Source organism: Aquila chrysaetos, chromosome 9 (genome assembly GCF_900496995.4).
Source record: "Aquila chrysaetos chrysaetos chromosome 9, bAquChr1.4, whole genome shotgun sequence".
Classification (NCBI taxonomy): Eukaryota; Metazoa; Chordata; class Aves; order Accipitriformes; family Accipitridae; genus Aquila; species Aquila chrysaetos.
The window spans coordinates 40603603-40630341 of NC_044012.1; the positions used below are offsets into that span (position 1 = coordinate 40603603).

At 41.4% G+C, this 26739-nt stretch overlaps 1 protein-coding gene across 9 annotated transcripts in view; it reads left to right on the plus strand.

The window, feature by feature from the left end:
* Window positions 1-1139: 1139 nt before the first annotated feature.
* PATZ1 (POZ/BTB and AT hook containing zinc finger 1) overlaps window positions 1140-26739 on the plus strand; it is a 30066-nt gene continuing 4466 nt past the window's right edge. The window contains exons 1-8 of one of the 9 annotated variants that reach the window (XR_005933119.1): window positions 1140-2607; window positions 5013-5076; window positions 8445-8516; window positions 10902-11073; window positions 16868-17005; window positions 18883-20093; window positions 21471-21592; window positions 23778-26078. Coding sequence is in view for 7 of the 9 variants with exons in the window: in XM_030025888.2 (XP_029881748.1) it covers window positions 1319-2607; window positions 5013-5076; window positions 8445-8516; window positions 10902-11073; window positions 16868-17005; window positions 18883-19301 (2154 nt within the window). In the remaining 2 variants the exon portion in view is untranslated. Of the gene's footprint in view, window positions 2608-5012; window positions 5077-8444; window positions 8517-10901; window positions 11074-16867; window positions 17006-18882; window positions 20409-21470; window positions 21593-23777; window positions 26079-26739 lie in introns of those variants that run through there. The other 8 variants (XR_003925038.2, XM_030025888.2, XM_041125693.1 and 5 more) reach the window with 8 other exon arrangements.

Genomic DNA, 26739 nt, shown 5'->3' on the forward strand with positions numbered 1-26739 from the left:
ACCGCTCCCGAGGGGAGGGCATTTTTGCAGTGGAAGAATTCCCGCTGTACCCCTTCCCTCCCCCACAATGCCGGCGCCTCGCTCTTTTAGTCAGGCTGAGAGTTGATCCTAGTACGGCGGGGGGGGGGGGGGGGGGGGGGTGCGGGTGAGAAATGCAATGAAAGACCGGGGGGAGGCCGGTCTGCTCTGCAGCCCCTGGCCCCTCAGGGCTCGGCTCTCCTCAGGCGAGGCGAGGAGGTGGGGGCCGCTCTGCGCCTCTGCAGCTCCGGGAGGGTTTGCATTGGACGATTTGTGCCTGGGGAGGGGGGGGGGGGGGGGGGTTGCTTGCCGCCCCCCCCTCACCCCCCCGGCCCCTCCTCCTCCTCCTCTCTCCGGCGGGAGGGGGGCCTGGGGGGCGAGCCGCAGCCCGGATATTTGGGGGAGGGGGCGAGCGCAGCCCCGCCGCCCCCCCGTGTGCCGCGGGCGGGGGCCTCGCTGCCGGCTCGGCATTGGAGGATCGGTGCTGGGGAAGGGGGAGACCGCAGCCCCCAGCCCCCGCGGGCGGGCGGGGTGGGGGCCGGCCTGCTGGCTCTGGCTGCTCTTGCATTGGCGGATGCGGGGAGGGAGGGGGGCAGGAAGCGGGGGGGCAGGGGGGGAGCCCGAGTGGCTGGAGGGGGGGGGGTCTCTATGAATAGGGTGGGGGTCTTCTCGGCCGAAGAAGAGAGGAAAGTTTGCGGCGCCGGCGGTGCGGGTGCGGCGAAGCGGGCGGGGCCCGGACCGGAGCCGGAGCCGGCGGCGGCGGCGCTTGGTCGGGGAGCAGCAGCCGGGGGGCCCCCGCTGGATTTTTGTAGGGGGGGTGGTATCGCCCCCTCCTTCTCCTCCCCCCAGGGGTGAAAGTGCAAGAGGAAGTGCAGCCGCTGCCATCTTTCCTCCGCTCCAAACACACAGGGACGGACGGAGCCGGCAGCCCGGAGCCGCAGCCGCCGGAGCCCCCCTCCCTCCCGGCTCGCTGCAGCCGCGCCGCGCACGCCCCTTCCCGCGGCGGCCTCCGCGGCCGCAGCGCCTCGTGGCGGCCGGGCCCGGGCGGAGCTCGCGCGCCGGCGGCCGCGGCGGCCCCGCGCGGCGCGCGCCCCTCCGCCGCCCGAGCCTTTTGTCTCGCCCCCCCCCCCCCCCTCCTTCCCTCCCTCTGCAATCCCCTCGCGCTGTGCAGGGAGCGCAGCGCGCGCCGCCGCTCGTCGGCCCGGACAGGGGCGGGGAGGAGGAGGAGGAGGCGGCGCGCGCCGCCGGGCGGCCTGAGAGCGCGCGCCCCCTGCGGGCGCCAGCGGGGCGGCGCAGCCCCATGGAGCGGGTGAGCGAGGCCGCCGCCTGCGGCCCCTCGTCGGGCTGCTACACGTACCAGGTGAGCCGGCACAGCGCCGACATGCTGCACAGCCTCAACCAGCAGCGCAAGAACGGCGGCCGCTTCTGCGACGTGCTCCTGCGCGTGGGCGACGAGAGCTTCCCGGCGCACCGGGCGGTGCTGGCCGCCTGCAGCGAGTACTTCGAGTCGGTGTTCAGCGCGCAGCTGGGCGACGGGGCAGGAGGCGGCGGCGGCGGCGCGGAGGGGGGCGCGACGGAGGCGGCGGCGGCCGGCGGGGCCGCGGCGGCGGCCGGCGGGGCCCCCGGGGGCGGGCGGGAGCTGGAGATGCACACCATCAGCTCCAAGGTTTTCGGAGACATCCTGGACTTCGCCTACACGTCGCGCATCGTGGTGCGGCTGGAGAGCTTCCCGGAGCTCATGACGGCCGCCAAGTTCCTGCTGATGCGCTCCGTGATTGACATCTGCCAGGAGGTCATCAAGCAGTCCAATGTGCAGATCCTCGTGCCCCCCGCGCGCCCCGACATTATGCTCTTCCGTCCGGGGGCTGCTGACCTCGGCTTCCCTCTTGACATGACCAACGGTGCCGCTTTGGCACCCAATGGCAACGGCATCGCTGGCATGCCCGAAGACGAGGCCACGCGGGCTGCGCTCACTGCTGCGCAGTCCTCCCTACCTGTTCTGCAGGGGGTGGACCGCCTGCCCATGGTGGCGGGACCTCTGTCCCCACCGCTGCTGGCCTCGCCTTTCCAGAATGTTGCTGCTAGTGCCCCCACTTTAAGCACCAAGAGGGGCAGAGGGCGTCCCCGTAAGGCCAATCTCTTGGACTCCATGATGTTTGGTACCCCAGGGGGCCTGCGAGAGGCCGGTATCCTGCCTTGTGGCCTCTGTGGGAAAGTATTTACGGATGCTAATCGTCTTCGTCAGCACGAGGCTCAACATGGGGTGACAAGCTTACAGCTGGGCTACATAGACATCCCACCCCCGAGACTGGGTGAGAACGGTGTCCCGGGTCAGGATGACCCTGACGCCCCCCGAAAAAGAAGCAGGACGAGGAAACAGGTGGCCTGTGAGATCTGTGGCAAGATTTTTCGGGACGTGTACCACCTGAATCGGCACAAGCTGTCGCACTCTGGCGAGAAGCCTTACTCTTGTCCGGTGTGTGGCTTACGGTTCAAGCGGAAAGACAGGATGTCCTATCATGTTCGATCTCATGATGGCTCTGTGGGAAAGCCCTACATCTGCCAGAGCTGTGGAAAAGGCTTCTCCAGGTAAGAGAGTACTTATAAGGACAGTAGACACAAACGGAGACCTAGGAAGTTGTCTTTCCTACCCCTTGGGAAACGAGAACAATTTGTACTTAGGATAGTTTGGCTGTTCCACGTTATAATGTCTCGAGAAATGAGAACTTCCATCATTTCCGCTGGGACGCTATTCTACAGTCTCTTGAAAGGGTTTTAAAGTAATTAAGGCATAGAACTGGGAGTCAGCTGGCTTCTGGGTAACATTCCCAGCTTTGTCCCAGGCTTGGTGTATGCGTGTCCTTGGGCAAATCAGTTAGTCTCTCCCTCAAATGACTCTTCTGTGAAATGGGTATTGAAATAATTACCTACCTCACATAAGTGTCTCGAGACTACTGATTTGTAGGTAGTTTGAAGGTGCTGTTGAAGTGCAAAATATTAATACATCTCAAGATTATTATTTTTCTCGTATCCATTTTAAATTTTCTTTTTCTTAACTTCCCTTCATTTCTCTTAGTTCGTAATGTTTTTTATCACCCAAATGTGAAGGAAGAGGTGAGATTTCAAAGGCTGCAGCATCAAGTATCTTTTAATACATGATCTTTGTGTCCTTTGGGTTTACATCCTTCTGAAGGGGATCCTGTTTCTGCCCTGCAACATACGTAAGATCTGTGCATTTAATGTTGCTGATTTTTTGTTGTCGCTGTTTGTGGGAGTTAATTTAATAAGTAGTTTGATACACGTAGTCATGTTAGTGGTATCTTATAGTCTGAGCTAATGAATTTGAAACTTTTTTGGTAGTCTGATGCTCGCTTTGAGACTAGGAGTAGTGGGGGGAGGGGGATGCGTACACTGTGTTACTTTTGTAGCAGCAGTCGGCTTTCTACAGCAGTTGATTTGCTTTTACAGGAGGGAAGGAATCGAGATACGAAAACAAGTCAAAAGGCTACTAGGGCTAGAATTGTCCCAGCTATAGAAATGTAGGAATTGTGCCCCCACTAGCTCTGTCTGATAGAGGGACTTCTTGCTACTGAAATAAATTAAGAAAATGTAGGCTTTTTTGTTTTTTTCAAATCAGCGATAATTAGGGGTGCATCTTCCTATGGACTGCAGATTTAGTGATGGAAAGTCATAAAATGAAAATTTCCTCTGTGGCTAGAAGTGAAAGTATTTTTCTTACTGTAGCGCTACCTGGGATCATCTGACAATTTTTGTTATTTTTATTCACACTTAAAAGTTTTCTGCTGTTGCTGTGTGAAAGGTTTTTGTCAACAAGGGAAAGTGAAAGATACCTGTTGAGGTCTCATTTTTCCGAGTAAGTTAATGTGAACAGGCAGGAATGCTGTTACAAAAATAAACAACAAACTTGTCTACACATCTTTGTAAAATCAAAGTATGAATGCAAAGTAGAGACTCTTTAAGTTTCAGTATTCAGGCGTAGGAGCAGCCAAAGGAAGTTGGAAGCGTGATGTCTAATTTTAGTGTCCTTTCCTTCACTCAGTAGCACAGCACATGAGGTTGCTAGGCTTGAGGTACCTAGCAGAAGGACCCCCAACCAGTCTTTCCGGTTACACTGCTCCAGCCCACTAGCTGCTGGAGCATCAGGTTTTAACAGCCTGACTGCAAAGTTCAGTCTATTTTCTGTCTGCAGTGCGTGAATTCCATCCCGCGCCCTCTCATTGGCGCAGCTGGAAAGTTGGGGGAGGAGAGGGTGGAGAACTTGTTTCCAAGCAGTTTTGGCCTCATACAATGAAAAGCTTTCTTCCCACTAGGAGAGAAACTCCCACCAGGAAAATCTGCAGCTATTCAGTCCTCTCTTCTTCAAAGTAGGCTTTACTGATTGTGAAGAATGGTCTAACTTTTTTTTCAGTAATAATTTGCTCTTCCATTGCACCTTCTAGTTGGGACCTTCAGAGCACTTTATTTGTATTAATGCAGTCTCCCCACCAAGTTGTGAGTTAGGACGGTGTTTTTTCATCTTGCTGGTGGAAAATGTGTCACAGCAACAGAGTTTAGAGTCAGTCTTTTTGCACAGAGGTGCTTAAAGTTGGCTGCTTACATCCGTGCTTGGGACATAAACCAAAAGGCTCTGATTTTCAAATATTCAGCAACTGTAAATCAAAGTGCCCTGATTGTCAAGATATAAATAGGATTTTGGAAGGGGACATGCAGGCTTGAAAATTGTAGCTTGTGTTTTCTCTGATCATTCAGTCATAATTCCTGAGAAAATGCTACCTTTTTAGTAAGTTGCAGAGGGTACTTATCAAGGTAGAGTCCCAGTTGTTGGTGATCTGGTTCTTGGAAAGTTAAATATCGCTACGTTTGTAATAGATCCATCACTGGGATCGTATTTTTTTTTTTTTTTTTTTTTGTTAAAAATGTAAGTTTATTTTTAGTATTTGTTTTAAGTGTGCTTCTGTGTATTTTCTTTTAAGGCCAGACCACTTGAATGGACACATCAAACAGGTGCATACCTCAGAGAGACCTCACAAGTGTCAGGTAGGAGCTGGAGGGGTTTAGACTGATGTATGGGTAATCTTTGGCATCGCATTGATGTGTGCAGACAATTATGAAGTATCAGTAAAAATACCATGTATGTGTGAATTGGGATAAATGATTGTAAATAACAGCGTTCAACAGTGACAGCTGCTTTACATCCCTCCCGTCCCCCAGCCCCTTGTGTCATCTACAGCTTTGGTCCTCCTGCCTCCCTCCCCTTCTACCAGATGTTCTTCCCTACTGCTCTGTCCCAGTCTTGCCCTGGATCTCTTACCCAGCCACCTTGTCCCTTACCCAGCCACCTTGTCCCTGGGCTTAGAGTCAATGTCATTGATGATTCCCTCCATGCCCCCCCCCCCCTTTTTTGATTGCAGTTGTTGCCAAACAGGAGGCTCCAATGCTGACTTCTTTTTTTTTTTTTTTTTTTTAAGAATAATTTCAAATAAAATTGGTAAACTATCATAACTTGCCAAGATGCTCTCTTTTTTTTTATCACATAGCCTTCAGAACATTGCACTGAGCAAAATTGGAAGCTTTTTTTTATCCTGGGGAGAATATAAATAACAGCATCACAGTATCCTTTGTAATACAATGTCATAATGTTGTATGTAGTTTTTTTACAGTTAATAAATTATTAGGGTTTGAAAGATCAAATCAAGAAAGTTATTTTGTAATTCATTTGTAGAGGGATTTAAAAGGTGCCTGGAAGTAAGGGTAATTAAAACCAAAGTTGAGAATCAGCTTCCACTATCACCCGCTGCCTTCACATAGTTGTTGGGCAAACTTCTAAAACATTTGTTGGGCTAGCAGTCTCCATGCTTGGTCTCTGAAGAAAGATTTATTTAATTATTTATCTAAAAAAAGTTGGAGCAAGATAATTTTAATTTTCTTTGACGACAGTGAAGGTCAGAGGATTTTTTTTTCTTCTAAAATTTTTCAACCACATTTTATGAACCTAGTCCTACATGACTACTGCCTCCTGATCTGCGTTTTTTTCCCATCTCTTGACACCCCTCTCCTATGTTTCCTCCAAATTGTTGAGAGTTTTGAAACATTTTGCAACTTTTAATAATCCAGTGAACAGTTTTTCAGACATATAGAGCAATCTAAAGGTTTCTGTTGACCTCCATATGATCTGTGGAAGCCCAGCGCCTTTGAAAATCAGGCCATAGAGTCTTCACATTGATTTAACTGCATATCCTATATAAAGCCTTAGATTGGCTTAAGCTTCTTAAGATGATTTAGGGATTATAGATTTATATAAATTGCAAAATTCCACTCATAAAAAGACTTCACAATTTGGGGATAGCAAGGGGTCTGGGTGGATGAACTGAAGATGACTACAGATTTTTTCCATAGGCATGTATTTGTGTGCAAGTACGAAAATGAATGTTTAGGTCCCAACATAAACAGAAACTCCCTCATTTGTTTGCCAGTTGATCTCAAGGTTATTGAACGAACACCGTTTATGAATAACATTGATAGACATGAATTGTCCTTTGCCAGCTGATGCCTGATAACTTTTGTATAGTTTTCTGATTGATTTAAGAGTATTAATATAAATTCCTTAAGTGTGAATCAGAGGATACACTAAGAGCTAGAAAGTAAAGAAATACAGAAGCTAAGATTGTACAGCCAAGCTCAACTCCGTCTCCTTGCACACATGTATTTTGTGATAGCAATTTCTAAGAACAGTGTTTCTCATTGTGTGTTGTCTAAAGTGCCATAATACTGTATGCACTGTTCATTTCAGTTAAAAGGTATAGGCTAGAGGTTACAAGCATCAGGACAGAGTTGAGGTTGTCATTCAGGCTTGGTTTGTCCTTGATTTTTTGACTGGTTAACCCTGCAAAGTTAATTTTTCATGAATCTTAAGGTGTAGAAAATTTGTTAAAGAGCTGTTTTGTGTCTTTGCAAAAAATACTTCATAATATCCTGTCAGATTTAGAAAGTCTTCTTAAATATGCATAGATCTGATATACATGGTACAAACCACAGAAGGGGTGCTATCATGCTGAAAATTTGTTTCAAATCTGAAAGCTGATGTATAAACCGATGAAGTTCTCCTTGTGATTATCTCATAACCAGTTACACTTCTGTTCCATGATGTGTATCTAAACACAGAATCTGGCCACTAAGAAGGAAAATAGCTTAATACTGGCATGTTATTTCCCCATTTTCCATTCTCTTTTTCCATTGATTTTGTTTGGCAAATTAGCTCTCCATGAGAGTAGCCTGAACAGCATTGAGCGTCCTTTTTGAATCTGTTGAGTTCCCATTGAAAATTCCTCTTATTGTCATGCTTTGTTTATGTTTACTGCAAAAGAGAAGTACTCTGTCAGTAAACAGAAAAGCTTTCCAGAATCCTCTATTGTAATGGCATTCTTGGAAGTTGTGCTCTGTTATGATTTAAACAAAATCCACTGGCCGTTTACCTGAGCCCTCGTGTATCTTTGCAAACCAGTGGATGTCTAATGTTGTGTTGATGTGGCATCGTGGTATATTTTGGCCTACCAAAACAAAAGCATGAAGGTGTCAACCCAGCTTCAGAATAAATAAAATGAAACTATGAGAAGCAGGACAATTTTAAGCTGAACATCACTGCAACAGCTAGTTTTCAGTGCTCAGCATGTAATCCTGCACTCATCCCCCTAAAATAATGGCTGTGCTTCACAGATCTTTGAAAAACTATCCTAAGTTCCAACACCTGTAGCACCTGATGCCAGACAAAGACCTGATTCCAGCTTTTTCATTACTGTTAAAATAGACTCAGAATAGAGAAGGCTTTCACAGAGCCAGGGCAGCTGAGAAATCGGATCCAAGAAGTTGCTTTGGTGCCCAGGCAAGACACCAAATGGCACTCTGGATCTTCTGCCTTGGATTGCTGCACTGGTGATTTTTTATTTATTTACTTACTTATTTATTTTTTAAATCTGACAGTTTAGTTCTGGATGTAGGAGAAGGGGTAAGTCAGTTTTCTGGCCGTAACGGGATAGCTCAGTTTGCTGATTTGTCATATGGGAAGGGGTAAAGCTGGGTTGTCAGCTTTTGAGTGTGAATGGTATGAAAGTTAGACTGCAGTTTGGGAGAAAATGGTGATCTGAAAATTTGTGGACACAAACGAACAAGGGGAGAAAACAGAAGTTTGCTCCTTCTCGGAGACAAGAGACAGGTTGTTCTTCTGGCAATTTAAATTAAAAAAAAGAGAAAAATGCAGGTTAAATTAAAGCACAACTTTTGACAAAAAAAAAAATCTATTTATTTAAGTAAACCTAAAATTGGCGTCCCAAGTCCAGTGCTTTTCCCATTGATTTCAATGCAGAATGAGTTTCTTCCTGTCCTAATTTCTCTTACTTCCTGCCTATTAGCAGGAAAATGGCAGCCACCATGGAATAAGCTCAGAGACATCCACATCCATAGAAAAGTTGAAACTTCAAGAGGTATTTCTTAAACAATGTTTTTTTAAACTTTATATATATTCTTTTTGATCTATTTATATACCTGTGCAATGTTTGATAGGAAAGCACTGGAGAGTTTTCTTCTATGATTAACAATTAATGATAAATACTTAGCACTCATTTAGCACTTCACATCTTTTGTAAAATAAAACTTTTTTTTTTTTTTGCTCTATACCTTTTATAAATATTAACTATTTGAATATTAACTTTGGGGTTTTCTTTAAACCTAGTCCTGTCTCCCATTGTTATGATTCAGCTAAACTGGTTCTTGCTTTCTCCACTGGACTTAATTTTTTTTTTTTTTTTTTTAAGCTTCTTCGCAGATATATTTACTATATAGCTTATCCAAAGGTTAACTTTGCACAGCTCAGCAGCAAGAGTGAGAAATCAAACACAGAAATGATTATATTGCCTATATTGCCTTTCCCTAAGCTTTCAACTTGATAAGTTCAATATGGGACAGATACAGTTTTACTTCTGGCATCCCTGTATTTATGTGATTTGTCTCTGGTCTGCTTCATCAACTAATGCACTCCCAATGCTTTTGTATGGACGCTTACTGTGGCTCAAGATTTTTAGACTTACTGATGATGATCTCTTGGCTGTCATCCTTGATTGTCTAGTTATATATCTTTAGCTGATATCCAACAGATTGGTTAGTATCAGTGCTGGAATCCTGCCTTAAATGAGTGTTTACCTCTAAGAACATTTTAGTAAGTGAAAGCTGCACCTGTTTTGCTCAGTGCTGTGTATTGAGATTTCAAATGAAGAGAAATCTTTCATGTTCAAGAATTTGCCTCTTTACTACTTTTAATTTATGAATCTTTGGTGAGCTTAGTTAAACTCTGTATCACAGAAATCCAGATGATTTTACTGTTGTCTTTTTAAGTTCATTAAGTCCTGATCCTCTGGCGTGCTAAATCTTACGCTTGCTGCAGAGTAGCCTCAGCTCCATGGGAGTTTACCATACTCGAGCAACTCATAGGATCGAATGGGTGTAAAGCCTGTTGAAATTGATAGGTACTTTTCAGCTGCCTTCAATGTTTATTCGATTAAGCTCTTGATTAACTAAATTATATAATATTATATGGTTTATCCTCTTCTGTATTACTAATTTCACTTATTTGAAGTTATAATTTTGGAATTTTACTAGGATTGTCACTTTAACAAGTCTATCACTATTGAAACAGTTGTTTAATTACACACTGATACTTGAAAAGACAGAATATATCCAGTTCCCAAGTCACTTAATAGCCTCATATTATCTCTTGGGGGTTCTGGTTACACATCTTAAAACTGCGTTATTTTATATAAAGGTGGTATAAATGAAACACTATACATTCTTGAATGTCACTGTTGCCCGCTTGGTCTGGTCATTCTAACGTATGTTTGCTTTTGTTTTTCTTCTCACAATTGTGAGCTGTGGTTTCAAACTATATCTTTAATAACTTGTACAGCGTATTGCTGGTGATTTATTTTCCTTCACATGTTAGAGACAGAGCAAGCCTTTCAGAACTGGCAGGCTGTTGTAATAAGCTATATACATAGTCTGCATGCCTGCCAATTGCTATGATTATAAAAATGGGAGGGAGCCTTCGCTCATCATGTGTATTATGTCTGGGAAGTGGGCAAGTAGAATCAATATTATCTTATGCCAAATCAAGCTTGTTTCATGGTAGTAAGTGGAATATGATACCTTGATCAGGGGTAAGTTATAAACAGATTACAGTGTCATGTAGTTATTTTGATACCTGCTCAGTTCTGAGGCTTCACTTCCACAATTTGTCTGCACTGCTACTGTGGATACCAGGATGGCTCTTTTACTGTCTTTCGTCATATTCTCATCCCAGCCAGTTCTCTGATGCTTTGTTTGTATGTCTTCATGCTCCAAAGGGATTCTGCCTACTGAAGTTAGATTGATCAGATCAAAGAGTAAAATTTAGGAAGATGACAAGAGAGGACATTTTGAGTGGTCTAAAGTGATTGATGGCTCAGTGAAATGGCAGAACTTACTGTAAATGGAATGAAGTGGTTTGTGCTCTTTCTTTTGTTAAATATTACTTAAAGTCTTAGTATCTCCATCCTCAGAGAGGAGCTAAGGCCTTACAACTCTACCTTAAGTTTTACTGTCTGTAGTACATTAGAGCTGTTTTCTTGCTTTCTTAATTCTTTCAAGTAGTAACATCATATCTTGTGCAGTGTGTTGGTGATGTGAATTTTTTATTTGTGGGAAAATGGCTTGTGCATCATGTCATTTGTGTGTTTGCACAGGATCTAAGGTATTTACTCTAAAGAATACTAAATATATTCGACAATATCAGTGCTTTTAGCAGTTGATGAGTCACATGGTTCTCATTATACCTGCAGACTTGTAATGCTTCCTTTGCCACTCGTGACCGACTGCGCTCACACCTAGCATGTCATGAAGACAAAGTTCCATGCCAGGTGTGTGGGAAGTATTTGCGAGCAGCATATATGGCAGATCATTTGAAGAAACATAGTGAAGGACCAAGCAATTTCTGCACTATCTGTAACCGAGGTAATGAAGAAACTATTTTTTTATTTCAGTGGGACGGGACAACACTTGAGGGAAGTTGTAAGGCTATGTGACTGTCTGCAACAGGAGGAGGTTATACCATGTATGTATGTATTATTGAATACTTAACCTTGAAACTGTTGGAGCTATAGGTCTGGCCTTTTTACATGGCTGATAGTTCCTGAAGAAACTCAGTTTAAACCTGAAGCAAATTGTTTCTAGACAGTTTTAAGAGTTTTATTTGCTAAATAGCCAGATCCCTATAAAAAAACCATGATATGTTGCCTTGCCACTATTCACCATACCCCTTTTTTTCCCTATACCTGATTAGACTTGAGTCCTTGTGATCAGTTTGGAAGAAGAATCTTTGAAATACACACCAAGTTGAAAATTATACACTGTACATAAAAATATCTACATTAAGTTATCAGTCTTGCTTAACCTCCTGGTGCAGCAGTAGTCAAGCTGCTTCTCCCTCATAACACAAGAAATTGCTTTGTATTAACGTACATTTCTAACACAAATTTTGTAAAGAGCGCTAGAAATGTGCTTTACCTTTATTTATTTATTTATTATTTACAAATACAGCTTTTCATAGAATCATAGAATATCTTGAGTTGGAAGGGACTGGTAAAGATCATTGAGACCAACTCCCTGCTCCTTGCAGGACTACCTAAAACTAAACCATGTGACTAAAAGCTTTTGAAGCTTTTCCATCTGTTTGTGGTACTCTTCAATTGGAGAGAGTTGTAAATTTAGACTTCGTTTGATGTAAGGCAAGCTGGAAAAATAATTTGGACTTATTGGTGTCTTTTTGGGTTTTTTTGAATGATTAATACACAACTTCAAAATATATTGTTGGTTCACACAGGTGTACATACCTAGAAGTGCAGGAAGAGGTTGCTGCTGTGTTTGGGGATCTTTTTTTTTCCGATGAGCCTTTTTTTTATGCTGAGTCTTCCCTTTTCCAGTTTAAGAGAAGTGAAATCTTTTGAGAGAATAAAGCAGTTCTGTATTTAATGTGAGGACTGTACAGGGAGCTCTTGGATAACTAGGAGTTGATGCGTAATGAGAGACATTAAATTGCAAGGGAGGTATTTCCAGTGGTTGAACGGTCTGTTAGGTCCTGAAAGTGATGTTAACAGTTTGAGTGGAAAAGGCATGTGGGTTGAAAATCTTCAGATTCTGAAGCTGCAGGTAGATAGTACAAAATGAAGCTTGGCCTTCTTTTCAGCTGAAAGCCTATCTTCTGAAAAACTGCTTATGCTTGCCCTTTTTGTGGTAACATGGAAGACGCTATCCAAGATCCAGGTGCTATCCTGTTCTCCTTCAGTTAAACATGGTGCCAAAGAGATACTCGTATGGGTTGGGAGGAATTGTCTTGTTTCCAAGATTTGTAAGCATGCGATTTAACTTAATTACCACTGGATGTCACTGCAGCTCTTTCGAAATTCAGCCAGCATGACAAAGACATCTGGCATTCAAACAATGAAATGACTAAATGGTTTATTCACATTTTACAGGTTTAAATGTACAGTGGAAATATAAATAAAATATATACTCCTCTGTAGAAGGATAGGGAACCTGTGGTGCAGCAAACTTTAAGCAACTACTTTCTTCTTACAGTTTGTGTATTTCAGATGTGTTGTCAGAATTTAGTCTGCTGTGAATTTCAGTCTACATCAGCACTTAGAAAACGTAATTAATCTGGTGAATTATTCTTAAATAGCTACCCAGTGTTAAAATTCATAGGAAAGGGAAGTTACAGACTGGATTTTTCAAACAAATGTGTTATGAACTCATTGTTATATGCTGTGAATTTTTATTACAGATTTATGATCCATGACAGCAGAATTTTTAATCCAAAGTGTTCTAGAATCAAATTATAATGCTTATTGTTTTAAATAGGTATCTTCTAGATTGTAGAGCCTGGCAAGATGAAGTATAGTGGAAAATTTCTGGATTAGAAACATCTATTCGATAGGCATTGGCGTAGTCAGAAGCTACGCGCCGTCCCCCTGACTGCGATTGTGCCGTGGCTATGGTGCTTGTGCAATGGGATTTTGTTTTATTCTTCCCTCAGCTAACGTCCTCATGTATTTTTTAATTGGAACTTAGCTGGTTCTGGATATAGTAATTGTCAAGCTCTGGATATAGTAATTGTCAAGCAAGAGTGCTCAACCTGCTTGTAGAGAGAATTTTGGATGTTGGCCCACAAAAAAAAGTGGATAAAAAGGTGACTCTTACACAGCTGAACATATCCTAGTGTTAAAGACAGAGCTTAGAATCCCTCAATTTATCCCATCAGACTGAAGGCTTTTTCTGTGGAACTTAATCAAGTGTCTCATGTTCTTTTAAAGGTTTGATGGATTTAGGAGATGAGGAACTCAGTACCTGAGTGAAAGCAGTAGCCACTGGTTTGCCATGTCATGCATCTACTCATTTGCTGATTTTATTTATTTATTTATTTATTTATTTTACAAAATGGCAGTATAAGGTCCAAAAATTACCATCTGTAGTTTGATGTTTTTTCCAGGTTAGTTTCTTACTTAGGGTCTTTATGCTTAGGACAGTTATGGAAGCAATTAAATTTTGTTATATCAGGGAAGCTGTGCAATGGGGGGTGGGGGGGTGGGGGGGTGTCTGATATTTTCTGTGTTTTTTTGTTTGTTTTTTTTTTAAGAATTCATCTAAAATGTACTTATGAAAACTAATCCTTAGTCCTCACTTTTTAAGACAAATTCTCTTTAATCAGTTTAAATAAAAAAGACCTGCTCCTGCTTTGTTGTTACATAATCTATTACCATCCTCAGGAACTTTATTTACTTGTGTGGACTTTTTCAAAGAACTTAAGAGGTTAATATCTTTGGCAAGTCTAGAACTGGTACCTTGTAATAACATGTGCAACTCAGAAGATTAATTTTCTGTTTCAGACACATATGCATTTTTGTTTCACAGGAATCAGATGAGTTAGGAGAAGGGTAAATATTCCAATCATGAGTTAGGTAGAATTTTTTTTACAATAAGATGAATTCTTGTATATTTCATGGTGGATACAGAGTTGATTAAAGCAAGACACGTTCTCCGGATGTTTCAGCTAAATCCAAATTAGAATTTTTGAAAAAGGAGCATCCTGCAATTATTTCTATAGTCTATCTCCTTATAGATGTTATCTAAAAGATCAAGGGATAGGTTCCATTTCTATAAAGCAGATCATTTCCTCTCTATGCATGTTTTTGATGCTGGTTCCTCTGGTATGAAGAAATAATCTGCTCTGCGAAGCTGAGCGATGTGTATGGGTAAAGCAGTAAATACATTCCTTCTTTGAAAAATACTGCCACTTTATCCTCTGCATTAGCCTGACTTTGTTTTTAAAGAGATTTTGAAAAGTAAAGGATTATTGTCTATGAATCCCCCATCTTCCTAGGACAGGCATTCATAATTAAGGTCTGGTGGAAAAAAAAAAAAAAAAGGCCAGTGCTAAGTGCTTCAGAAAAAAATTAGGATAAAAACAACAACAAAAAAAAATCTCACTTTAAACAGTTTCCTATGAAGCTGTTGGCATTCTTACTGCTTTGATGGAAGTTGATGACTCACATGTTCATCTGCCAAGTGCATAAAGGGGAGCTAACACACTTTGCAGGCAGTTTTCATTATATAAAACAATGTACACTACAAATAGAACTGTGGAGTTCAGAAAAAATATTGTATAGCAGAGATTACAATTTCAGATTTTCCTGTGTCAGTTGTAGGATAGAAAAACAATGAATACCTATGTGTAATGCTTTTTAATGGTTGGCAGTGAGTTTTTAATGCATTGCTACATAAAGAGGCTCATCTCAGCATGCATGTGGTTATTAGACACATGTATGAAATAAGGGAAGTACCTTGTAGGTGGAAGTATCACCATTGTATGTGTACATTGTGTCCTTTTCTCTACCAGTCAAACACTGGTTCTTTCCATGTCTACAGTGAATTTTTGGTATTTAGAAAAATATATTTTCTTGTGACCCAGTGAGATATTCCGTACAGCATTTTGCGTCTGAGGGTAGGTCTTGCATTATTTTGGAGGATAATATCATTACATTAATTCCCTGGATGACTTGGCCTAGGTGATTCTGCTCCATTGTGTTTTGAGGGTCATATGTTCTTGGTTTCTTCAGCTGTGATGTATCTACTTTTCTGTACTTTTGCCTTCAACTCAGGAGTCTACAGTAACTCTCTCTTGTTCATCCTCAGCAACCTGCCCTTTTTCCCTTTCAGCATGTTGCTGTGGAGTTTTGTCTTGCTCTGCAGGTCCTGTATATATAATTCTTAAAAACCCTTGAATACTCTTTGATCCTGGCTTCTAAGAAAAGTCTGGGTAGAGGGATATTTTGTTGGGTAGGCACAGGGAATTCTAGTGTAAAGCCACATTCATTATTAAATTCAGCACCTGAAACTAACAGCTGCTGTCAGAAAATCCACCCCAAAGATGTATGCCAGTATTGATTTTGCATCCTTCCTAATATATTGTTATTTATCATCAAATGTAAATGCAGTTGTATCACTATAAAAATGGCTTTACAGTAGTACATCTATTCATATTTGAAGTGAAGCATTGGTATGAAAGTTCTCTTGCAAGGGCTTGTGCTTTAAATGCTGTATTGGTTAAAAAAACATTCTAGGTCTTGGGTTTTCTCTATCCAGAAAGGGAACCTGGAGCTCTGTGTCCATGATGGTGAAACTTGTGTTGTGTTCTCAGTTGTTAAAGGAAAATGTTTCTAACATGAGAGTGCCATAATATTCTGTTCAAAATATAACAGAAAATTAAGATGGTTGTTGATAGGCTTACCTGTGTAGGAAGTCTTTAAAAACTCTATCCTCGTTGTGCCTCGTATGTGGTCCAAATGTACTAGTACTAATTGCAAATCTTATTAAAATTTATTTTAAAAACATTCCAAAGTATATGTGAGATAATTTACTGCATTAAAGGAAAAGGCCATATTTGTGAGACTTCAAAAACAATTTTAAAAAGCACATGCACAAATGTAAAAAAGTGTTTTATCAGTTGTTTGAAATACATGGTTTTAATTTCAGTGGTTTGGGCTTACAGATCAGAGCTAATAGAAATAATGAAATTACATTTTAACTTTTTTTTTTAAGTGCAGACAAAATATGAGTTTCGGTATGTTTTTTAAAACTCAGGATGAGCTGAATGGAGGAAGTGTTTTTCAAAAATTACTATAGAACAAAATTGTATACCTTAAAAACTCGGTAGTTTTAGCTTTCTGCCTTCTAGGAGTCACTATAAATGCTAGAAACCTAAGGGGAAAGCACACTAAATACTAAACAGCATTCCTTCAAATCTTAACAGCATAAAATAAACTAATTTGAACTATCTTCCAAAGTATGATCAGATGATGAAGGCATTTTTAATTAAAATAAACAAACCAGCACAAAAATGGTGAAGAGACATGGGTGCCTTTTTGTATCATGTCTCTTCTGCCTTTTTTTCCAGAAAGTTTCATGTCATCTGCTAGGTTTGCTTACATAGGATTTGTTTCTCAAGGAGGCTGTTCTTTCATCATGACTTCCACAAAGCAAATGAAGTCTAATGAAAGGTATGCATTATATTCATTGCCTGATCATGTCTAGGAATCCTACTTGAGCATATGTTGTAGGTAACCAGAAATCAAGCTAGTATAATGGCAACTTTGTAATAGGGATTAGGAACAAGAGAAAGATTAAAAGAACGGGGAAGGCAGATGTGTGTCTTTGCTGGTGGCAGGATCTCATCTCCTTTTATCTTGTTTAGGTTTCTCCTCTGCCTCCTACTTAAAGGTCCATGTTAAAACCCACCACGGTGTTCCCCTTCCCCAGGTCTCCAGGCACCAGGAGTCCATCCCGAATGGGGGAGCAGCGTTCCACTGCGTCAGGACCTATGGCATCAAAGGCAAGCGACTCGCTGCTCTGCATCTTGCTGCTCTGTGCAGAACTTTGTGTTGTGGGATGTTGGGCTGGGCATGAGAAAGGGGAGGGAGGAAGGACAGGGAGAAATACTGGAGAGAAGCTTAGGGAGATGCAGAGAAATTACATAGCATCACATAGTATGTAATATTTGTCCTTGGAATAGCTGATTTAACAAGTCTGGGGGAAGGAGATGGACACGTAAGGGTACGTGAATTTTTGGCAGCTTCTTTGATTTTAGAGGTTGAAAAAGCCATGTTAGTTCATCTTGACCATCTTCCTAGGAGCAGTCAGTATTTGAATTTTGCCTGAGGGGTGCAGATCCTTGGCAATTCCTTAGTCCCACTATACTCGAATCTCGCGTCAGTCAAATGGGAGCTGCAGAATGCAGTTCATAAAGATTCTTGAGCGGTGAAAGCAATATTCATCCTCAGGTTGATGAGGAGCCATGCAACTATCTGTAGTTAAACTTACACTTTTTAATGCTGTTGTTGGGGAAGAGAGGTAGAGGGTAGAGGGTGATAATAGTACTGTCACTTCTTTTGGGTTTTTAACCTGCATTTAACTTCTGGGGAAACAAAAAAAGAAAAAAGATATTTTTGTAAGAGTAGCTAAAGAGTATTTAACTTCTGAATTGTAAACCTGTTGCTGATGTATGTAGAATAGCTTGCTTTTTGCTTCTTGGTTTGAGCTGTCAGTATTCCTGGTGAAGCTGAAACATCAGAAATTTTTTCAAAACCATGGTTGTCCCAAAAAGTTACGTTTTTTTTCTTGCCCAGGAGAACACAGCAGGCTGGGTTAAACAAAGTCTGTGCCAGTGGAAAGCTACAGTTATATAATTTTTTTCTGTTGAAGTCCTGATAGAGTTACTACAGAAGCACTTTGGTTTTGGGTGGTGTGCTGACTTAACAAGAGATTTACTCCAGCTCAGTGGTGTATTGATTTCATGCATATCCTGTTTGGTTTGTAATGCCGAGTCCAGAGCAAATCTGTCTTTTGGATTGTGCCAAGTGGTTCTTTGGTCTTTTAGAGTTAATAGTAGATACAGCTTATTTGTATTCAGAGACTTGTTTAGGGAGTATGTCTGGGTTTCCCACGCTCATTCATATGAGCTGAGCAAAAAGTGTGGACAAACTTTCTTGGCATACTGCCAGAGGAGAATGGGGAACACTCCAAACATACCAATGGCTTTGCCAGGATATGTATCCAAATGACTTAAAATAGTGTCCCTAACTTCTCTGCTGTTTCACACTACAATATTTAAGGATGGAACAACTTTAGATTATGAAGTTCACTTTTAACAGCATTGCACTTAACTTGTAAAAAAAGAGTTCCTCAAGACTAAATGAAATTGCACTTCTTAAACTGCAGTAGCTCACTGCTGTTTTGCTGAGTATTTCCGGGCTTCTTCACAACTTGCTGCAGCCTCTTATACTTTATTCGGTTTCTAGGCTCTCCCCAAAGTATCAACAATATTTCAGAAGTGTGGGTGTGAATTGTACAGTTAAAAACTCATCATTATGTCCATCCTTTTGTAGGGCATGAGGTGTAAATGTTGTGAGACATCTTTTGGGTTCAAAAAAGTATTATATAAACCAGAGACCCATTAAGGTTGCATCAGTATCATGACATCCATAATAAAAACCTGGATGTTGCTCTAATAGCAGCCCGGTGGTTTGCAAAGAGGACCTATGGTCAAGGGCTTTAGAATATGAGGGATTGTGATGTTAAGTGTGTATCATTCTGTCATGACAGGCATTAATGAAATCAAGTGGTAACCAATATAATCTATTTTAATGCATGTTAAATACTTCTTGGGGGAGATAAGATTCTGAAAACTTCTCTCTTTTCTTTTTCCCATAGAAGGCCAGAAATGTTCACATTCGGACCCGATTGAGAGTTCTGATTCATACGGAGACCTCTCTGACACCAGTGACCTCAAGACTCCTGAGAAACAGAGCACCAATGGGTCCTTCTCGTGTGACATGGCAGTCAGCAAAAACAAAATGGAGACGGAAGGAGAGAAGAAGTACCCTTGCCCTGAATGTGGCAGCTTTTTCAGATCAAAGTCTTATCTGAACAAACACATACAGAAAGTTCACGTCAGGGCCCTTGGTGGCCCATTGGGGGACCTCGGTCCTGCTCTAGGATCCCCCTTTTCACCCCAACAGAACATGTCTCTCCTGGAGTCATTTGGGTTTCAGATCGTCCAGTCAGCATTTGCATCATCCCTAGTGGATCCAGAGGTCGACCAGCAACCAATGGGGCCAGAGGGGAAATGAGATCAGTTTGATCTTAACAAAGCAAAGCAGCAGTCTGGCTATAATGATAAGATGCTGTGAATGAAAGAGGAAATAATGAAATTTGGTTCTATAGCTGAGAATTTTTTATTCATTTTAGCTTCCCTCTTTGTCTCATGCCCTACCCCACCTTTAAACCTTCACTGGGGAGAGGGAGAAAATGCTTCTTAGCTGATAAATTACAGAAGATGGTGACCTTGAATAGGAGACATGACCTAAAACACCAAATGGAGCTTTAGAGGCTGCTGCTGGTGTTTCGTTATGATCTTCTAAAATAAACAAAAGTTGCCAGCACCGATCTGAGAATTAGACAGTCGTAGTGACCGAGGCACCTGGGGAGCTACAGCTACAGGGAGCTATGCTTTTGTTCTCTCTCTATTCCCCACCTTCCCTAACCTGCCCCAGAAAAACAGTAAGTTTTAAAACCAGACCCATTATCGACCCATTATTGAATATAACATTAAGTAAAATGCCCCGTGGTACCTAGCAGGTTACAATGCAGTTGTCCTTTTAAAAACAGAAAAATTTAAAGAAGGTGAGAGAATTTGAACCCCTTCTGCCATTTGTGAGGCTGTGAGTGCTGCAGCAGGACTGAACTGCTGAGAAAAATCACCATTCAGAACAGGTTGTTTTTGTTACTTTTAACCATTGAACTTGCTGTCAGGTTTTTAATTCTTTATTATTATTATTTTAGGACCTGTTGTAGTGAATTGCTACTGAAAAGCCAGTCTAAGGCGATACACAGAGCACTCTTAAAGCAGCAGTCACATTAGGGTTAGTATTAATTTTTCTTTTTTTAGATGTACCATAATTAATAACTTGGCTAGTTGATTGTTTTAAGTCTATGAAAGAAATAGTTTTATGAAAAAAAAAAAAAAGAAAAAAAAAAAAGGAAGGAAAAATACCATTGCAGTCTGGTTGACTGGTGCTCATTTTTCATGTGGGGACCTAGGGTATAAACACGATAAGCTATCGGGTTAACACTATGTACCACTGACTTGTTTAGTGTGAATAAACCCAGGGGTTCACAGAGTGATTTTGATTTAATTGGATTGGACTCTATTAAAGAAGTTAGTATGTTACTTTGCATCCCCTCGTTTTGTCTGGTTTTTGAGCAATTTAGCCACCTGTCCAAAAGGTGTGCAAATGAGAACCAGTAAATAAGGCATTAATCCCACTCTACACTGTACTGTATTCCTAGTGAGCTGGGCTTTTTGGCTACAGTCATGCTCTCCTGATCTGCCTCTGGTCAGGTTTGCAAAAGCCAGTCTTACTCCTTTCTTTTGCAAAGAAGAAGGGTTTCTACTATAAGAGATGGGAATTGCAAACATCATATCTCTGAAAAAGAATTGATTACAAAATGCAAAGAAGCTGGGCTCTAGGCTGTTGGAGGTTCCATTTTAATCTGAAAATACTACTTGTGCAGAAATAGTGTCCTTTCTCGACCCTCCCTTTTCTCCCATGTAACTTGTCAAGGTCTTATGTACCAAATCCAGGTATAAATGTTGTTTAACACAGGGTTAGGAGTTAGGAATACTCTGAGTTATAATTATGGTTCTGCTGTTGATGCTCAAGGTCACATAGGACAGCTCCCTGAATTTATTCTTTAATTTCCCATCTGTGAAGAGTTTTCTCTACATCACAATTGCTGTGAGGGTTAATGAGCAAAGGTTTACACAGTGATTTGGTAAACTAAGTTGCTACATGTACTGAATGTTTCTAGAAAGGCCACTCTGAAGAGCCCAAGTCCCACACCAAACTTGCATTCTATGAAACAATAGCTGTTTCCATCATTAATACAGTGCTGGAGCAGGATAGATCACCTCAGACCAGGACCAACATCCTCTGCAGGAGATGTGTCTGTATTAAATGTGAACATAGCCACAAACTGCTGTTGCGCCACAACTTGTGTTGCCCTGGTGCTCCTAATCCAAACCCTGCAGCTAATGCATAACTGAAATAAGACACATTCCTGTTTTGTTTTTATGTTAGAATTCTAGAGCCTTTTGTAAGTATACGGATTTTGGAATGACATTCTAAATTCTACAGACTTAGAAGCCCCAGCTTCTCTTTTGTAAGAAGCTACTTTTTTGTACTTACTCTGGAGTATTATAAACCAAGGATGAATAATCAATGGCTTTCTCTTTATAGCACCAGCACTTTCTAAATTGAGAGCATGTTGCAGTGGACTTGATGTTTTGCTATTAATCTGTGTTGGGAGACTGAAGGACATGTTCTTCTCCATTCATCTTCCCCCAGAATCCCTGGAATAGGTATGAGTCTCATTTAAAAGGGGAAAACAAACAAACAAACAAGCCCACCTTCAAGCTAGAAGCTTCATGGAATTGCTATTGCTGTACTGGTAAGCTTAGTTGACAAGTAGAAACAGGACATTTTGGAAAGGTAACAAAACATTTTAAAATACCTTGCAAATCTAGACCATGCTGAAACAACCTTGTAAGCTGCCAAGCAAATCAAGATAGAGCAGGCTTTCCAGTCAGCATAACAATTCATTGGGATTGGCAAATGCAACTGCAGTCACTCTGATTTATTAATAGCTTGTATTTAAGCCACCAGGAAAATTTCTGTTGAATTGAGGCTGTATTCTGAAAGATAGAAGAAGTTTGTGTCCCTGATGTTCCTACATGCACTCGAAGAGGGTGCACTAGTCATAAATTTCAACTCCCAAAAGCCAAGTCCAGAATATAGGATATTTTCATCCTACATTTAGCGCCACTGACTTTAGTGTTACTAGTGGGTTGAATTTTGGCCATGTGTATCAGAATTTAATTTTGAACACTACAGAATTTGACCTGATGAAACAAATGAAAAGCCTTGAACTAAAAAGGAAGCCTTCTAAAACACTAACTGTGCATTTTGCTTGTCAAAGAAAATGCTTACTAAGTTGTCATGAATACATTGAATGAAAGCTACTTACTTCTCAGTCCAGTGGACAGGGAAACAAATTGGGCAGGAAGCTAACAATCCTGAAATGACAGTTCTAAATCATCCTAGTGTAAATGGGAGAGATTTGCACCAACACAAGAGACTGGTGCAGACTAGTGCCAGCAGTAGGTTGGGCATATCTTTAGCACTGGTGTGTTTTCAGAGCTTTTTGCTTCTTTGGGGGCATATTGTTCCGTTGTGGATAGTAATTTAATGTACGTGCAAATTCTTTATATTCTGTACTTTGGGAAGTGTCTGCTTCTATTAGAACAGAAGACGGATCCAAACAGAAAACTCAGCCTTCTAAGTTCAGGGCTCAAAGGGAAGTACCTAACATGCCCTGAGCTGCAACCTCACTTGTTTCTATTACATTTTTAATTGGCATATCAGTGTATAGATGATAGTTCTCATTGTGGGCCAGCCCTCCTTTCCTTATCATCTTCTTTGGTGGGACTACAGTCCAATGTTTGTGCACTTTTCTGCCAAGAAGGGAACTTCAGTTCATACAAATTTAGATAATCAGAGTTGTAGTATTTCTTTGTATTATAGGAGTCCCTAAACCTCTCAACTGAGGCTCAGACCCTTGTGTATTAGGTATGATGAAAACGTCTTCAACCATTTATAATCTAAACATTAAAGATAGACAAGAAAGGAATAGATGCTTATAGGTGAATGAGTGAAATAAAGATGAAGGACTAAAAACCACTTGCATGCATGCTTAAGTGTTGTGTTGAATGTAGGGGCACAGACTTATCAGGCTTCTTTTGTTGCCTGAATTTATCTTTTTGTACTGTTAATCCACAACAAATGCAAGGTAAAGCAATTTAATGTGAATTTATTCCATACTGAGTTAAATTAAGTGACATTACCTTGCACTTGCAACGTGTTAGATGTGTGCAAACAGGCCTACTAGTGTGGCTCACCTGATGTATGGTAATGTGGTGCATGTAAGCTCTCAATCTTAAGTGATTTGCCCATGATGACGTGGGAAATTGATAGCAGAACCAGAAATTGAACACAGATTTTTCCTTCTCTCAATCCAGTGCCTTAACTGTAGTAGGGCAAATTATTATATGTCGGGGGGGGGGGGGGGGGGGGGGGATGATTGTTTTGTTTGTTTTTTAAAGCCTAGGACTATAAGATGGTGTGGAGTTGGTCTTCCTACCAATCTTTTGAATAATTGCAAATGCCCAGTCACAATTTTAGACCTGTTTGAGTGCCAGTGACTTAGGGAATATTTGTTATTTCCCACGTATTCCCTGAAATTATTGTTCCTCCCTCAACTGCTGTCAGCAGTAAGGAATGACTTGAATAGAAGAGCTGTGTAACTGAATGTCTATCTAACTCAACTAATTGAATTGATAGTATGAAAGCTAACCTAGATTTTGTAGGCTCTGTTGTAACTTTAGTGTCTTGTTTTTTCACTAAATCTTTGTTCCTAGAAATCAATATCTGAACTTATGTCTTGAGTCTGGAGTGGGGTACCACTTTCAGCTTTAATTTTTTTTTAAGGTGCTTGCTTGAGGAAGTAGATGCCAAAGTAAACTTCAAAGGAACTCCAGACTTCAGTGTTGGAAGATTGAATGGAGAGCAAGAGCTCTCTTTGGGTTTCATGAGAGATAAATGGACAAAGTAAAAAAACAGCTACCAAAATTTTACATAATGAAACAGGAAAGGCTTTTCTTTATCACCCACAAAAATAATCAGATATTTTCAATTGTTCAGCGTGGCAGAAACTCTGAGAGCAAGTGCCAAACAAAACCATGGAATGTGTTGGCTTTTTCAGCATTATGAATATACCTGAACAGCATTATGAATATTTTAATGTAAATTAAGCCAGCTTTGTACCATTCACCTTTTGCCTGGGCACAGTACCTGAGTTTTAATTGAATACAACATTAGCTCACAGTGAATCTCTGAGCTTATGCTCTCAGTTCCGCCCCAAGAGACAAAACAAATGAGCAAAGAGGGGAAAAAAGCCAACAGGAAAACTTAAAAGGGAAAACAGATTCTGGAAGATTCCCATGTCTCCTGAGAGAGTCCCATTTTTATACCCTGAACATCCTTTTCAAAACAAGATCCTTCAGCTGTTGTGAATGAGACTTTGGGAACAAATTTGGCTTTCAGCCCAACCTGCTGCTCCCTGTCCCTGTAAGAAGGCTCTGTGTTTCGGAGCGCTGAGCCTGGGACCAGGAGGGAGGCAGTGCTCTTGGGCTGCAGCCTGAGACCACATTTACTGTTGCAGAGTCAGCAGCAGCAACATTGGCATAATGTCTTACTGCCTACTTCCGTAACACCTTCACCCTCCACACATTCCTATGCCAGTATGGTACCTACTCGGATATGTACAGCTCTGCAAATAACTGTGTTGGCTATAAAACAAACCAGAGAACTATTTGGCTAAAAAGAAAAAAAAAACAAAAGTAGTTATGTGGCATAACTGCAGAGTGGTGCAGAACAGGAGCAGGAACACTGGCTGTAAGGGCTTGTGGTGATGGCTGGAATGGTTAAAGCATGTTAGTGAAAAACCACAGTTGTTTGCTCTTTGGTAGTGGATAATGACTGCTTGTTTGTAAAGAATTAATACCTTGTGTCATCTCTAGTCTCTTCCTGTGTTTTGTTCCCATCTATAAAATGAGATGATGATAACCCTTGGGTAAGAATGTTTCAAGATTTGATTGATGTGCCAAGTTGTGCTGCAGAATTGTGCTGCTGAACTCTGCCACAAACGTTTGGCCTCACTGACTTCAGGTGTAATGCAAAGTTAAAGAAACATTTGGCCACATTTTTCCTGAAAGGTGAAATATTTAAATTAATTTAAAGACTGCATGGCACTATTGATCTGCTCTCAGGGTTTATGTGAATGAAGCTTTTCCTGAGTGGCCTCTTTACTTGTACTGCAATTTTGGAGACCTGGAAGTGCTCTGATCTGAGATGTGCTGAAGGAAGGAGGTAACTGGTGTCTCACTGATGTGCCAGTGACTCCCTCCCAGTTCCTGGGTTCCATGTGGACCATGGGGTCACTTCGTACAGCCACTGGCAGCTATAAATGCTCTTGAGTTTCCTGCAGTCACATAGTAAGCTTGGGTAAGTGCTTTTATAATAAATCAGTCTCATGCTTGCTAATAGCTTTTTCGCTGCTGTGTCCACAAACTGGTGCCTTCTCCAGGCAATTTTTACATGCCCTCTGCAAAGTTGTCAGACTGACTGCTGGCTCTTAAAGAATCAACCAAGCCTTGCTCTTGGGCTCAGAATTTCTCTTCAGTACTGTTGTAATCTGAAAGTTTGCTGCAATTAGTGCAAATACACAGTGTAAGACAGAAAATAAAAGGCTGTTCTCAGATGTCCTGTAGAGTGAACAACTGAAACACGAGTGTGGGATGAGCCAGGAAAATTGGTATTTTTCCCTGGCTGCACGCCATATGGAAGAGACAGTGCCTTGGAAGGGAAGGAGCAGAAAAGTTTGCCATTGGCTCTGATGAATCCCAATCCTGCTTCTACTGAAGTTGTTGGGAATCCTCCCATTGTCTTCAGTGTGAGCAAGAAAGGATCTTAGGTGAGGATGGATGACTCTTTCCCTACTTGAATGAAGTCTCTTGCCTATTTATGGGCCTGCTTCTATTGAAACCGAGCCTGTTTTAGCCTTTTTGGGTTCTTAGGGACCTGTTTGTATAAAGCAACTTACCTACCTATCTTTTTTTTTTTTTTTCTATTGTGTGTATTTTTTGTATGTTCTGTTGGAAGGTGAAGCCTCTGTAGAAGGGGATACAAAAACTGATTTTTTAAATAGTAATAAACCAAAAGAGAATTAAACTCTGCAGGCTGCATGCATTCATTTCCTGGAGACGGAGAGTAGAGACCACGAGTGCACAGAGAGACAGCCTGTATTTCTCATATCTTGAAATCTTCCTCCTTTCAGAGATAGTTCCTGCCTTTGCGCATCTCTGCTGCTCCATACGAAAACGCATAGTGTGGTGGGCAGGTTGCAACATTGTGTATCAGGATGGCCTTATTTTGACTAGGAAATCGTTTCTCTGGTGCTGTGCGATGAGATTTCTTACTTTCTTTTAGCATAAGTGGATGGAGTAATGACATATCTATGTGAAATTTGGTATTGTCCTCATTGAATACCTGGAAGGCAGTGAAAATAAAAATGAGGCAGGATATATAAATATATTTTTGCAGTGCTACTGGCCTGCCTACCTCAGGTGCTAGGTCATTAGTCAAATGCACTGTGTTCTAACTCAACACCGTTATATTCTAAAGAAATAAGTGAAGTATGATGTGAAACTTCAGTAGGCCTTTGTTCCTTCCTGGTCTTTTTGCTTCCTTGTGGTCTTACCAGTTTAAGCCTTAACTTTCTAAAAGAATGGCAAACTCAAGACCAAAATAACAACAGAGGTTTGCCCTATTCTGTAAACATACTTAAGGAACAGAGTCTTTGCTTCTGTAAGTAGATGTAAAAAAGTCCACA